The sequence below is a fragment of the Caloenas nicobarica genome, chromosome 3 (genome assembly GCF_036013445.1).
Source record: "Caloenas nicobarica isolate bCalNic1 chromosome 3, bCalNic1.hap1, whole genome shotgun sequence".
Classification (NCBI taxonomy): Eukaryota; Metazoa; Chordata; class Aves; order Columbiformes; family Columbidae; genus Caloenas; species Caloenas nicobarica.
In genome coordinates, this window is record NC_088247.1 from 114,944,432 (window position 1) to 114,959,067 (window position 14,636).

General features: G+C 42.7%; 1 protein-coding gene across 5 annotated transcripts in view; it reads right to left on the minus strand.

Moving 5' to 3' along the window:
- MACROD2 (mono-ADP ribosylhydrolase 2) overlaps window positions 1–14,636 on the minus strand; it is an 857,870-nt gene that overhangs the window by 76,554 nt on the left and 766,680 nt on the right. For all 5 annotated transcript variants that reach the window (XM_065632892.1, XM_065632891.1, XM_065632889.1 and 2 more), the window contains exon 9: window positions 11,961–12,042. In XM_065632892.1, the coding sequence (XP_065488964.1) occupies window positions 11,961–12,042 (82 nt within the window). The remainder of the gene's footprint in view (window positions 1–11,960; window positions 12,043–14,636) is intronic.

Below are 14,636 nucleotides of genomic sequence, written 5' to 3' on the forward strand. Positions count from 1 at the left end.
CTTTCCCCCTAGAATAATGGTATTACAGGCAGTTTCTTGGTTATTTCGTCTGAAGAAGTAAAAGCAAGTAAAAATATTTTTTACTGAAGCTCTACATGCCTAATATAAAGCAAAATCAGTGCAAAGACTGGTGGGTTTTTTTGTTTTTTTTTTAATATTCCCTATGCATTTTTTTACCCCATCTAAGAGGTTTGCATCTTAGAGGTTTGCTTTGGTTTGAAATATGCAGCACAATCAATCCCAAAGCCAAACTGAGTAAAACCAGGGAAGAACCCAAGAATGCGGTCTTTGTCACCAGTAGATAATTTTCTTAAAGACATATCGTTCATATTTCTTGCCCAAACTTCCCCATTTGAAAGGCCAGAGGTGAGATCCTCTGTAACTCTCACCCCTTACTTAGGAGCTGTTGAAAAATAACTGACTAGGAAAACACGCTATAGTATGTGCATGTATATACCCGCTCTTGATTTACTCTCCCATCTGGAGAAGCAGAACAGCAACCTCTCACATGGCTTCCCCATTAAAGCCCTGGATTTTGGGAAGCTCTACCAAGATGACCTCGGTGGAACAGGAATGAGGAATAACGCACCTTGCAACCTGGAGTGAGAGTAAAACTACCACTGACTCCTGCAACGGTCAGCCCATCCCCAAGAAAACTCGCATCAGTCTTTAGAAGGCTCAGGATACAAGGAGTCATCTAATCCAAAATGTGTCACATGGTAGAAAGCGCAAAATTTTACACCATATAAATTGCACCATAGTATATAAATAAGGGTAATCAGATGGGTGATGTATGGGAGGAGTGTTTCCAGTGAAGTATAAAATAATTGACACTTGAGAGTCAACATATGATTGAAACTCACCCTCTAGCTCTCATATAATCTGGGGTAACACCTCTAACGCACCTCTAAAGGTCACAGAGCTTTGCATTTGGGACCAGGTTGCTCAGAGCATACACATCCGTGTAAGTCAGAGGCTTCACAGTAGAGTCATGTACTAAGTGATGCCTATTACTCGTTATTCCTCTCTCCCTTGTAACGTGCTGAGCTCTGTGAAACAGAGTAATTGCACCATACCTGCTCTTACTGACATGGAGAAGAAAACGCCGCCCTCTGTCATATACCTTTTTTCGTTTCTTCTTTTACCTTGCTGGTCAGGTTCTTTCTCTGTCTCACTAGTCATTGCATACAAGCATACACAAGCCAGATGGCTAAAACCATCAATCTGTGTTAAGATTTATGTTAGGAACAGAGAGGTGAAAGGCTCTAAATACCGCTGCTAATCCCCAAAGCCATTAAACCGCCTCCTCCTTGTTGCTCACGCTTCTATTTGCATTCTTCTTCACGTTAGCACGCCGAGAGTCAAGGCTGTACAAACACCTTTTATTTTTAACTGTGCAGGCATTGAAAAGCTCTTACAGGAGAGCAGGAGGCTGCTCTTCGGTCTGCGTTCAGGGCCTGGGCACCGCACACTGCTGGCTCCCCCTGCCTTCCTCCTCTACCCTCTCCTCAGCTGCCTCGTCTCATCCTTCAGGATTTGCTCCTTTCCTCAGCACTTCTGCTGCTTCCTAATTTCCAGCCATTTCCTTATTTCCAGCCAACCCGTGTGTCTCGGTCTGCTCCTCCTTGCACGTGCGGCTCCGTGTACTGAACATAACCCCAGGAGGGCTTGGGAGGGGATGGTGGGGATGCGCCAAACTCCCCTCAGAGGCTTGTGCACACACGCACCGGCAAACAGAGCAAGGAGATGGGCAGAGCTGTACAGGAGGTTAAAGAGAGGTTGGTGATCATGCTGCTGATGCCTCAAAAAAACACCAACCCCCAGAAAACCCACAAAACCTTCCAGCACTGACAGCTGCAGCCATCCCATTGAGCTTGTCTGCTATACAAAAACAGGAGTCCAGATGAAAAAGTTCCTGCAGTCAAGGATTCGCCTAGCAGGTATTCCATGATCTGCCTGTATGGTTTTCACTAGAATAACAGAAGATGTGCAGCACAAGTCTCACAACATTGAGGAAAATGAATCCCATTTTGGGGCAGTCTCTGCTTGCTCAAACGAAAAGCTTCTCGTGTCCAACCTGGGAGTGGGAGCAGCGTGGGCCAGGGCACCCGGCTGATGCAAACGGTCTAAACCACGATAATATCAGGTTTCCAGCACCAAGTGGGTTCTCACTCTCCAAATTTCTCTCTACTGCACTTGTCTTTCCAAAACTTTGTCCCAAAGTTTCACCCACTTACATACACGATCATCTTAATATCCTTAAGGAGCTTTATAATCACGTCTCATGCCTCAATACTTAGTAATCGAAAAAAATCACTTTTTTTATTGCTTATGGCCATTGCTGCTACCCAACAGAAGCTCTACAATAGTGTACAGGCTCTATGTCCATCTTAACCTAAAAGAGTCAATGTTTTTGTAGCATAGTAAAACACATGAGAACACTCTAGTGTCTGATGAAGCCCGAACATACATATGAAGCTCACAATAACCTAGGAGCTCATGAACAATTTGGGTTGTTCTGATCCCTCCAACTCAATTCTCCACCAGGAGAATACAACAGACTGACCAACAGCACAGAAAAAGGGAACATTTTCTTTGAGGAAAAGCAGATGTGGAAATCCCCACCAGATGAGATCAACTAAACCCAGGCCTGACTCTTGTCTCTACTTGTAAAAATTTGTATTTTCCATAAAGCTTTCCCTCATCCTCAGTGCTTTTAAGAGGAAGAAGCAAAAAATAAAAAAGGTAAAACAAAAGGATCCTTAACAAAACCCCACATTTTTCTGCTTTGGAAGAGGAAATAGGACATCTTTTGGTTCTGAACATTTGTATCCTTTAATCATGCAATCCTCATACAAAGCAATAGGCACTATATAAACCTCCACCTGACACTAAGCAAGTGTAATCAAACTTTTTAGTCTGATTATAAAGAAACTTCCCCTGATACACTCTGCACATCCTGGCCTTACTGCAGCACTGGTGCAGTTTTTCTTCCCGTGTTGCTTAGTTACACCAGTCCCACAACACCAGAATCTCAGTGAATGTAAAATGTGTTTGTAGCTTTTGAAGCCGTATCAAATAGAAATCCTTAGTACCAGCCTCCTAAGAAGTTAGGCACTGGGGTTTTTTTTTTTGTCACCACATAGATGGCTTCTTTTATGTACCGTATCACTTGATCTGCTGTAAAATACATATACCCGTACGAGCCTCAGCTGCATGTAAAGGCTATGCGGTAGCTGCCATTCCCACTGCGAGTGAACTGGACAACATTGTTCCAGTGCAGGAAACGGTGCTCACAACCAGGGTCAGATTTGGATTTCTATTTCCCAGATGCTTCTACCTTACACAAAAAGAATGAGGCAATCCTTGGGAAAATACACATCAGTTTTTAAAAAAGAACCTATTGTAAAAATTTCTTATTTCCTCCCTGCCCTACAATACTGAAAACAACTGAGTTTTGTTTACACAAGTGCTAAAGTGGATTTCTCACCCACGTGTATGCTAATATAATAGTCACACACGAAATGGTATGTTTTGCATGTGGTGACACATTTCTAAATACAACCTTCTAACAAAATCTCATCAGTAACTTAAGGCAGATGCAATCAAATGAGACAAACACAAATTTAACTGCATCCTTTGCAATTAGAAGCACTCAAGCACACAAAGTGACTCAGTGTCAGTGACCAGAGAGGACAGGATATTTTTGAACGTGACATAAAATGCATTTGGAATGCTTTACATGGGATGCCACGAAATGCAGCACAGCAGGAAGAAAAGATCCCTGATCAAAGATGTATTCACGTAACATGTTATACAGAAAAAGCTTCTGCTTGGTCACCTTCTGGTGCCAGGCATCTGTGTGCGAAGGACAGAGTACAGAACAGAACAGGAACACATTTCCCTACCAGTCTCTCCCTGAGCCTATTACATATAGACCATGGTGATTAACAGCCACTGTCGGACCAGTCCTCTGTTGGTTGGGATAATCCTTTTTTTAACTATATTTAAGACCCGCAGGCTCCGCAGCACCTCATAGCAAGCATTCTTATATCCTAACTATGTGCTGGGTGAAAAACGACTTCCTTTTGCTTGTTTTCATCCTGATTCATCATTTCCTGGGACACCCTGCACTTCTTCTGTTACAAGAGATGGTAAATAATTGCTCCATATTCACCTTTCTAATTACTGCACTCATCATGCAGCAGCCTGGCTCTTGCATCTGCGTGACCGCCATGCCTTCAAGGGCATCCTCATTGCCTGCCACGTCGTCGTTTCAACACAGCCCTTATCCAGGTGTCTCCCAGGAGCTGGAGAGCTCAGGGATTTGGAGTGAGTGGACAAATAGATAGAAACAGCCATTTCCCCCAACTACTGGACTGACTGCAGGCTCCACTGTCAGCCTCACAAAAGGAGATAAAGAAAACGTCTACAAGATACTACTGGAGCAAAGAAGAGGACATTCCCTTTAGTAAAGCAAATACTCCTGACAACAGCACTTCAGTAGGTTCTGGTCCCATTGTCTGCCCAGCCCCTGCTCCAAGGGGTGCCATTGCTGTTATCAGGAATGAGGAAGCAAACAATTTTCCAGACAGTCACGGAATCATAGAATCATTTCAGTTGGAAGAGACCCTCAGGATCATCGAGTCCAACCATAACTCGACCCTGGCACTAAATCATGTCCCTAACAACCTTGTCTACACACCTTTTAAGCACCTCCAGGGATGGTGACTCCACCACTGCCCTGGGCAGCCTGTTCCAATGCCTGACAACCTTTTCTGTGACAATTTTTTCCTAATATCCAATTTAACCTCCTTTGGTGCAACTTGAGGCCATTTCCTCTCGTCCTATCACTTGCTACTTGGGAGAAGAGACCAACACCAACAATATCGCGAGCCTCTGTCAAACCATGTACAAGCAGAGGACCCGAGCCCAGATTTTGAGGTGACCCGTACTTGCAACACACAGCCAAAGGCTAGAGCAATGCTCTGTCAGCAGTCAGCCAGGAAATAATTCAGAAGTGATCGTAGCAGGAAGCTTTATTATGGTTGAAATTAAAGCAGAAAACTGCCCATTAACTTTTTATTAGGTACTGGAAACCCACTGCCATGTTAGAAGGTGTTAGGAACCTTCCCTGGGTCTGCATGTCTAAGGTCCTAAAAATAGTATCTGAGCCATCAGTTACAGACTCTGCCTCCCAGACACCACTGAGCTGCTTCTTGTTCATCCTCCTGCGCTACATTGAGACGCGGGCAGAAGGGGTCAATGAGTGGTAGGACTGGCACCGTCATTGCCACAGCAAATGAAGACAAAAAGCCACAGAAAAATTTTGGTTTACAGTTTAACAAACACCGTTAGCTTTTAGTTAGCTTGAAATTTTATGAGGTAAATTGTTTCGGACATCTTTTGAAATGGACAGATATTTTAAGCATTATGGCTATAGTAAACTTCTAGATTGAGAACGATTTTTATAGCATCCTATTTACATTGGAGTGTACCTTATCAGGATCTCTAGGTGCTGCGAGAGAGAACTGGAGCAAAGCCAGCATCCTACTCTGGTGCAGAGGCTTCTCCAGCTCCCCCATACGGTTGGTGCTTCCTTCGAAGCCTCCGCTACCGGGGGACAAGGAACCATCATGCGGAACAGCAGGGCCCTGCTTCTCCCCAGCTGTTTTGAATTAAGTCCTTCAGCGAGGGGTCTTGCAGAAGCCATCTGAGGACGACATCCTCCAATGCAAAGACAGCTCGAAGGAGTGCAGGAGCATATTTCATACCCATGTGAAATCGCCAGTGTGTCACAGCTTCTCCAAAAGCACAGTCCAAATGGCTGTGAATGCATAAATACCGAGTGGTATCCTGGTAGGCTCACAACAGCTTGATACACAGCCCTGGGAAAGGGACGCATGGTCATGCACCATCTCATTGCACATTCACCATCTGAAGAGGCAAGCAGGACCTTCAAGTGACACGTCAAGAGTTTCACAAGCCACAGAAGCCAGAGAGTCCCCTGAGCACCCAACACAACAACAGGGACACCAGCTCCATCAGAGCTGTGGTGCCGGGGAAGTGAAACTCATTGTGCTCCTCCCAGCAAACAGGTCTGGGCTGCAGGTGATCCTGCCCACAACCAGGGCACAGACCAAAGACTGTGACACCACGTCCCAACCTGCTGCTGCCATGACCGGTCACTCCAGCTCTGTCCCAGCTTCTGCTCAGCCCCAGACGTGCTCACGTACCCACAGCAGGTATCTGGAGACAGATGTAGACTCCGTGTCATCAGCAAGGACCCAGCCCGTACACAGGGTCTTGAAAGCTTTGTGAGTGAAAGCAGCGAAGAAAAGGGGATGACAGTTTGACTGCCTCTAGTTTAAACCTGCGAAAACACACAGGCGGTTATCAGCTGTGAACACGACAACCTGAAAATTCTGTGTGGAGATGGGAAAAGTACTTGCAACCAAAACCTTCAGGATGGCCCTCATTGATCAGGAGGAGAAGGCCAAAAGGATTCCAAATTCCTCAAATCTTACTCCCTAACTTGTGTTTCTGGGAGGCCCCGGTGGCCTTTGCACGCCTGCCTGAACCAGTCGGAAAAAACAGAGCCTCATGATTTATGAGGCAAATCACTACCCAGGTGAAATCTCAGATAAAGCATACCGGGTACTTCCAGTAAACTGCTTGGCACCTATCCACATAGTAAAATAAAGCCCATGAAAAATATTTTGTGGAATACATTCAGGTGATGAATTAAGGAAACGAATTGGCTCATGAACACTGCAAATGCAAATAGAGAGGCTAAATTTATCAAGTGAATTACCCATTTGATACAGGATTAGTTACTAAGGGCTAACTTACGATTCCTTTGCTCACACTGAGGACTGCTTTAGCCCTGGTGAAGTCTGCCATAGCGAGGGGAGAGGGCGATGCTTCTCAAAACCAGTACAGAAATTACAATCTCTGCTTGAGAGTTCACTCACGTATTAGTGCAGGGACCTACCTTTTTAATACAAAGCCCTTCATTCAGCCATTTAGACAGTTCCCAATTTGATTCTGAGCCTGGTAGATCTCTTAACAATGAACTTCCTCTGCAATTGTAACATATTTGCACATTTACGCACAACGAGGATGCTGTGCATCCTCCTGAAGTAACAGGAGGATTAATGCAAGACAGTAGCTCTTATCCATATGTTGGTTTTTAGGGGGGGCTGCGGGGGGGACACAGTGTTTTTGCCAACCAAGATAAAAGCAGAAAATGCATTAAATGTCACAACCTGGAAGAGAGGGGAGAGAAAGTTTTTTCAAGATGAAGCAATTTCTCTCTCTTTTTCCTAACACAACTGATATGGCTCAGCAAAAAAAAAAAAAAGAAAAGAACACGCTCTTGGGCTCAGCATCCTTTCATTAGCTCTGAAGGGACACGGAGTCTAAAAGCTTGCATCTTCTGTCTATCAATTGGTCTAATAAAAGTGCAAACCTGTCTTCTCTCTAACAATTTTAGTGATGTTTTAGTGAAGTAATTTTGTTATTCTGTTTAAAGTAGTAAGAATGTAATATAACCCTGAATGCTGCAGCTTCACAGTACGTACACTTTATAACATTATTTTTGTCTGAAGAACATTTTCAGAAAAAATTATTTCCCTCTCCAATCCACTGATAACAGGTGGTAGATCTAGAAACACTTTAAGCATTACAATTTAAGATAAACCTTTTGTAATATACAACAGCCAAAATGAAAAATAGGCATTTGTCAAAGGTCCCTACAAGATTATCTATCTGACTTATTATGTAGCTGGGTATACACAGTATACAGGAGAAAAAAAAAAGGTATCTTTGCCTCCAGCTGGCAACTGTTTACAAATACTCTTAATTTATCTTACTCCTACAAACAGTATCCTAGAAGTGTGTATCACTGCAAGGTAAATGTTGGCAAATTTAGCTTTCCAAGGGAGACTTTTTATACCATTTCCTGGTCAGTCTTATAAATACATATATTTAGCAATATAAGTAATGCCTGGTATCTAGGCTCCATGCAGAATTCTGTTAGAAGAAATGATGAATTCAAAGGGAAAAAATGGTATGAGTATCAGCTCCTTTCCTGGAAAGCTCACTGATAATACTAGTAGCAATGAATCCAGCAATGTAAGAACTACACATCTGAGCCAGAACTGCAGGCAAGGATGTTTTATTTGCCTGAAAGATAAGTAGCAAGACATTCCCTTGGATCAAGCAGAGAGAATTTCCCAACATAGCTGAAGGGAGAATGTCTGGGCTATCTCTTTCCAGTAGGAGATACGACCCAACGGGTAAAAAAAGAAAAAAAAAAAAAAAAATTCAGTGTGTTGCACCTAATGTTAGAACAGCGATCCATCTTCAGCACAGAAGGTTGGTACTTCTACCAAAACCGTCTTCCATCCTTGCTCTTTTTCTATCAGGACATACAAAAACTCCTCAGCAAAAACCCCAGAGGTTCAACAGAAAATTGCGTGGACCAGGACCCTTTACTTTCTGAACCAGTGCTTTTCTGGACGACCACTAGGATGAGATCCTAAGTCTGAGTTAAAGATTAAGTGGTGCTCCCTCTTGGAGCACGTTGGCTTTGGCTCGGGTTCTGTACAGGCTACTGATTACCGAGATTAAATCAGAAATGCTGAGACTGTGACAACTGGTCTGTTACTGAACAGCTTTGCTACGCTCCTGAGATGTGAAATTACTTAGAAGTCTGTCTCTTCCTCCTATATATTTAAAGTTTGCAAATGACAAGGCTCTTGGCAGTTGTCTTAATATCAGTACTATTACTCGACTAATTTCTTTGGCATTCCACTCGCAAAACAGGCCTAATGATATGTTCAACTAATGGAACAATTTCCCTATATCTATATTCCACTTACTCTAATGCACTGAGGTGTAACTCTAGCTTCATTTCATTATCACTTGACTAACTCAAGCACTTGGATGTCTTTTTGGATTTATTAATGCACTGGGTTTAAAGTAATAACTATTTATGTATATAACTCCGTGAATATATTCTTCTTTCTAAGCATTTTTGTCCACGTCTATTAAAGCAGACATATTTCATAATGTTTCAGAATGCGAGACACTTTAAAAATGTCTCAATGTTTTTTCTCTAAGCTTAAAGCAATATCTCAGTGTTATTCTCTCTTGTGAGTGTTCAAATAGTGTCCTATCAATTTAAATTTAGGGCAAGCCTAACCTTGAAGACTCCCATTTCACTCCATTAATAGATTCACTTAAAAACAAAACAATAACACCAGACTTCTGGCAATTCCTTTCACAGTCTAAATAGCAGGAATTTATTGCCAAAGGTAGAGGCAGTTGCTAATTCCTTGACACAGAGCCATGTTGGCTAAGTCCTCTGTGCAAGAAACCAGTCCTACAGAGAAATGGAATATCCCTCCAGTAGGAGAGGCGGCTGATAACTCGTCAAAGTCTACTATGTTAAATCCAGGTGGCAAATCACAAGAAACCAGGAAAAAAGGAACAAACAGCAAATGCAGACGTGATGGTTCTCTGGTGATCACCATCCCGACCTTCAGCTGATGTTCTCACCAGTAGGCTACAGGCAATTTAGGATGGGGTTGACTTCAGCTGGCATCTGTTGAAGTGGTGGTACCCTGCGGAAAAGTGTCAAGATGGCAAAGCAAGCCTGAGACTGTGCACTAATTTTTAGGGCACTCCTCCAGGAGGGAGAGCCAGCTACTGATCATTTCTCCAGGGATACTTATGGAGACTCATTTGGGTGGCACTCATCTTTATTGCCTCTCCCCGTCTCCTCACAAGCTGAAGATCTAAGTGACTCCTACAAGGACATACCAAATGTCCATGGTGATATAAGACTAAAATCAGATCTCCTGAATCACTGACTACTGCCCTGATCACAGGAAATCCTTTACTGAGGCAGGGATCAAGTTTCAGGTGCTAAACTGGTTCCTTTTAAAGCTCTAGCTCACCAGCCAGTAGGTGGTCAGGTCCTTCTGCAAACCACTGTCATTAAGGCATATGAACTGGTATTCAGAATCATATCGACTGGTATTCAAAATCATTAGTTATGAGAAATGTGCAGCAGGGAGCCTATGAAAATGGGTCCTGAGGTCTTTTAGCAATCTATACCAAATTTGTTGTTTGCTGAGAATTAAAACATCTTTCTCTAGACAGCTGCCTGTGTAAGCACTGGATCAACTTTTTGTATAGTCACATAGCTGCAAACCACTGGATTTGCTGCACCTTAGAGAGTCCCCACCATGACCATCTTTCTATGGTCACATATCACACTCTCAGTTTTAATTCAAGCAAAAAAACTGTCAAAAATTTCCATGCATGAGAATAAACCTACTTTTAGAACTATGGTACAACTGATCACCTACATAACGTGGCATAATGCAATTCTAAGTCTTTCTATAACATGGCATCCAACCACGCACGCTCTCTGTAGAGAGGAGTTCAACAATGTCAGATTTTGAAAACCCCAAAAAAGAACTAAATCTCCCATTTTCCCCTTTGGGCTTACCGGGCTTCAGCTCTGTAGCATCTTCGTGTCTCAAGTGGGTTTTACAACAACAATACCAGACTTTAATCCATGATTTCAAACACCTTAATGATGAAGGTGAGCATTAATACTCTAATTTCTTGACAAATTGACACTGTAGTCTACTCTGGCTTAATGTGAAGGACAGGGACAGAGCCAGAAGCAGTAGGCAGAGTACAGCCACTTTATCCTATGTGTTGGGGTACACTGGCCAAAAAAATAAAATCACATAATGAATGGATTAGACATCAATGCAGTCTTTGGAATGCATGTTCAATGTGCTCCAGACAAAAATATTATTACGCGATTAGACACCATTCTATGCCGCCTGAATAATTCAACAGGTCTTTACGTTTCAGCTGCCAGTCATTGCCAACTGGAGATTACAAAGTCGTCTATGAAAAGCTTTGTCCTAGTGAGATGAGACAGAAACATCACCATTTCCATACTACCAGCCAAAGCGATAGGAAAAAACCACTGTGGCTACTGTGACAACACAGTCCTGTAGAATTAACAGAGACTCACAATACACCAAAGCTCTGCTTCCTATCACTCAAAGACCCTTTCCACCAGACAGACAGCGTGGGGAGTATTTAATTGACTGCCGCTTCTGAAATGGCGGATAAAACAAAATACTAAAATCCGGATCTTGTCACATATAGTAGGACTGATATCACGGAAAACAAAATAAAATGGGAGAAGGTTAGGGTTGATAAAGATATGGAGCACAGATATCTAATGATAAACGATAAAAATAAATCACAGACACATGGGGGCAGGGGAGGGGGATTAACAAATTTACTATCCACCAGGTTTTCTTAAATTCTAGAAAATAACCTCCTGTGTGAAACGTAAGATGAATGGCTAACATTTCCCAAGTGCTCCGGTGAGAGCCATCTTTCTCCCATTCATTCTTGCACAGGGACAGCTCAAGTTTAAAGTTCTCATTCAGACACAGTTGGGCTCTAACCCCTGCGGTATCTTTTCAGACCCAGAGAACCCCCACCAGCATCATTAATGAAAGAGCAAAGCATGTACAAAGTGCATGGAAAAGCAATATGCACTGGGAGCTATATACATTAGTGCAAATAATTTTCTTCTCACAGTCAAGAGAGCCAGCGCCATGCCCCAGGTTTCAGGAGGAGATAAGAACACAGCAGAGAACGAAGCAACTGGCTGTACTGAGCATGCAAAAGTGGGCCTTGATTTTGCAAAAGCAGTATCACAAGTAGTTCTGCTGGTTCACGAATTTTAAATGTCTGCATTTGTCCAGGATCAGAACCTCTATGTGCAGCTGATCTTTAAAGAAAGTTCACATTTTAATATTCGGCTTAGGCAGAGAAAGAAGAAAGGGCGCCAACTGTTGTCTTTTTGCTGCATCATTTTTTAAAATCAGATGGCACTTGATTAGCATACCTACCTAGAGGGAAAAACTCGCCCATTTTCTTCTTGAAAATTTTGTAGTCAACCTCCAAAAAGACGCAGAAGATGATACGATCCACCTGTAAGAAACAAAATTATTCACAGTGAAATGATGGCAATCACGAACATTGGCAATAATAAAAGCAAAGACACTTTAGAGCCAATAGGCTTTTATGCTCCAGGCAAGAAAGGAAACATCACAAGGACGCATGTTTTGACTTTATAGTGCATCTGTGTTGTTGTTTATAAAATAACATTTGTAATCGCAGCTCACAACTGTATTCTTTGTTAACTGCCTCCTGTTTACGCAAACCACTCTTGAGCACAGTATAAATGACTTTTGGCATTCTAGATGAGTACTGGGATGCAATGTTTGATGAAAAAGTCACATGGGGGGCTTCTAATAAGCATACAAAAGAGTAAACGGGTAAGCAAAGAGCTCTTTTTCCAATCCTTGTCCGACAAACCTATTTGCAAAACCATTTAGTATTTTAAAATGGCTTTAAAAGGTTTCATGTGGTTTTAATTTACATGAAACCACTTACTCTTGCTATAATACAAGCAGAATGCGGCAAAAACAAAAGCTGATTAGATGACAGGTAGCGCACAGGGTAAATAAAACATTTAATATGCCATCTACTTAGCGAGGCTGAGCATATCAATGAAACCACAGCCCATAATGTATGCGCCACCCACCAATGATTTCAAATAAATTGTTTGGGAGACCATTGTATGTGAAAGGCTTTTCTAAAAGAGAGCAAATAAAAAGCCAAACAAAATAAAGAAGAGAATTCCAGAGCCTTTAAGACTGAAAACCACCCACACTGGACTTTACTCTAGCCTCGCTATTTCTTTATCTGTTTGCATAGCCCAGTACGAATTGCCTCCGCAGCCAAAACCCAGCACCAGGAGGGAACTCTGGAAGTCAAAAAGACTCTCCGATGGCTGAGCTGAGGGACCCGCGACCCGATAACCAAGTTTTTCTCTAAGTGCACGAGAGCTTAAAACCCAAGCAAAGGGAATTCAGCATCTTGGCTGGCATTACGCTCTCCTCGTGTCTCCACGGGCAATAAGCCGATCAGTTGTAGCAGAGCTCCTCAAGAGAGCCTTTGCACATGCGAGAAAAAGCACCAGCCTCCCCCCCACAGGGAGACCAGCGGGAGGAGTCCTCTCAAAAACATGCCTTCTTTCCCTTATCTTCAGTAGAAAACGCTGTCCTTTTGCTAGAGCTGCTTTTTGAAGCAAAGTACAAGCCATGGCTTCAAAGACACCATTATGTTGAGCAGCTCAGGACATCATTTTAGAGCTCATTTTGGAGCAGCCAGGTAGAATACAGAAGGAAAACGCTCACAGTTGCTAACAAGTACATCTCTGAATCAAAGCTGCCTACAAAACCTGAAAGAGCAAACTGGGGGGGAAACAGAAGACTGAAGGTCCAGGTGATGTGGGTGTTAAGGAAGAAAGAGGCTTGTGAGCAGGACAGAAAGCAGCAGGGCAGAGCCGGGCCGGCCGCTGCTTGCCGGGGAAGGACAGTGGCAGATTTGTGAGCCAGAAAACCGCCTTTTCTTGTGTGCTCGTGTGATGTTCACAGAAATAAGCTGTTCTGTGCATCCCTCATAAACAGACCGGGCTAGACCTTAAAAATACGCTGGACTGTGTCATCAGCTTCTCTTCACAAGGGATACAATAAAGAACCAAAATACTGATTAAGTGCTCGAGCCAAAAAGCCATACTCATCTGTGTACTCACAAATTTATAATGCAAAGCACCGGCAGCAAGTGGTGTCACATTTTACCTATATCAGAGTTTCCACCTAAGTAAAGTTGTGCGTTTTCAGGAGGGAAGCTTTAGACAGTGAATGCTTAAATTACATTTATTGTGAAAATTGTTTTAGGATAGTGCTGGGGTGATGCCAGATTGTCGTCTTCGATCTCTGCCTCCTGAGCCGAGCAGATATTCAAGCATCACAGTGATAGGCCAAATATGAGAACCAGGACAGACAAAAGAAACGTATAAACCAGAGGAGGGATTATATTACCATGCAGAGAAGTTCTGAGTTGTCTTGCTCCTTCTATAATCTCATATCCTTTGCTGTAAACACTACAGACATTTCCCTCATTTTATACAGTACCACTTCTCAAGGTGTTCCATTTACTTTTATTTATTCTGAGCAGCGAACAATGATAAAACTTCTGCAATATTGATAATTTCTACTACTTCTAATATAATTCCTTAATTTAAAGACAGGGAATCTCTCTGGAAACGCCAGACTTTAACAATTTCTAGCCTCCTGACTGTATACATCCTATATATAAACCTATTCGATTTCTTCTTCCTGTGAGAAAAAGTGCTCTATTTTTAAGTATGCATAAGATATTGTGATGACAGCTGAAATCCTGTGTTTATCTGATTGAATGGCATGTGTTGGCAGATAGTAAACCTGAAATTAAACCATATTGTATCATCCTGCCAGTCACTGACTATTTTATCTAACATCTTCGGCTAAAATAACTTGAAACTAGGTACGGAAAGTAACCCTTGTCCCCACTGTTCCCGTTCCAGCTACAATAAGGAAAGGTTTAATCCAAGTGACTCCCAACCTGCCTTGCCCGCTGGCTCACAAAAGCTCAGCAGGCCTTTTGGGATGCACACTTAAGAAAGCCGCTCCTTATTC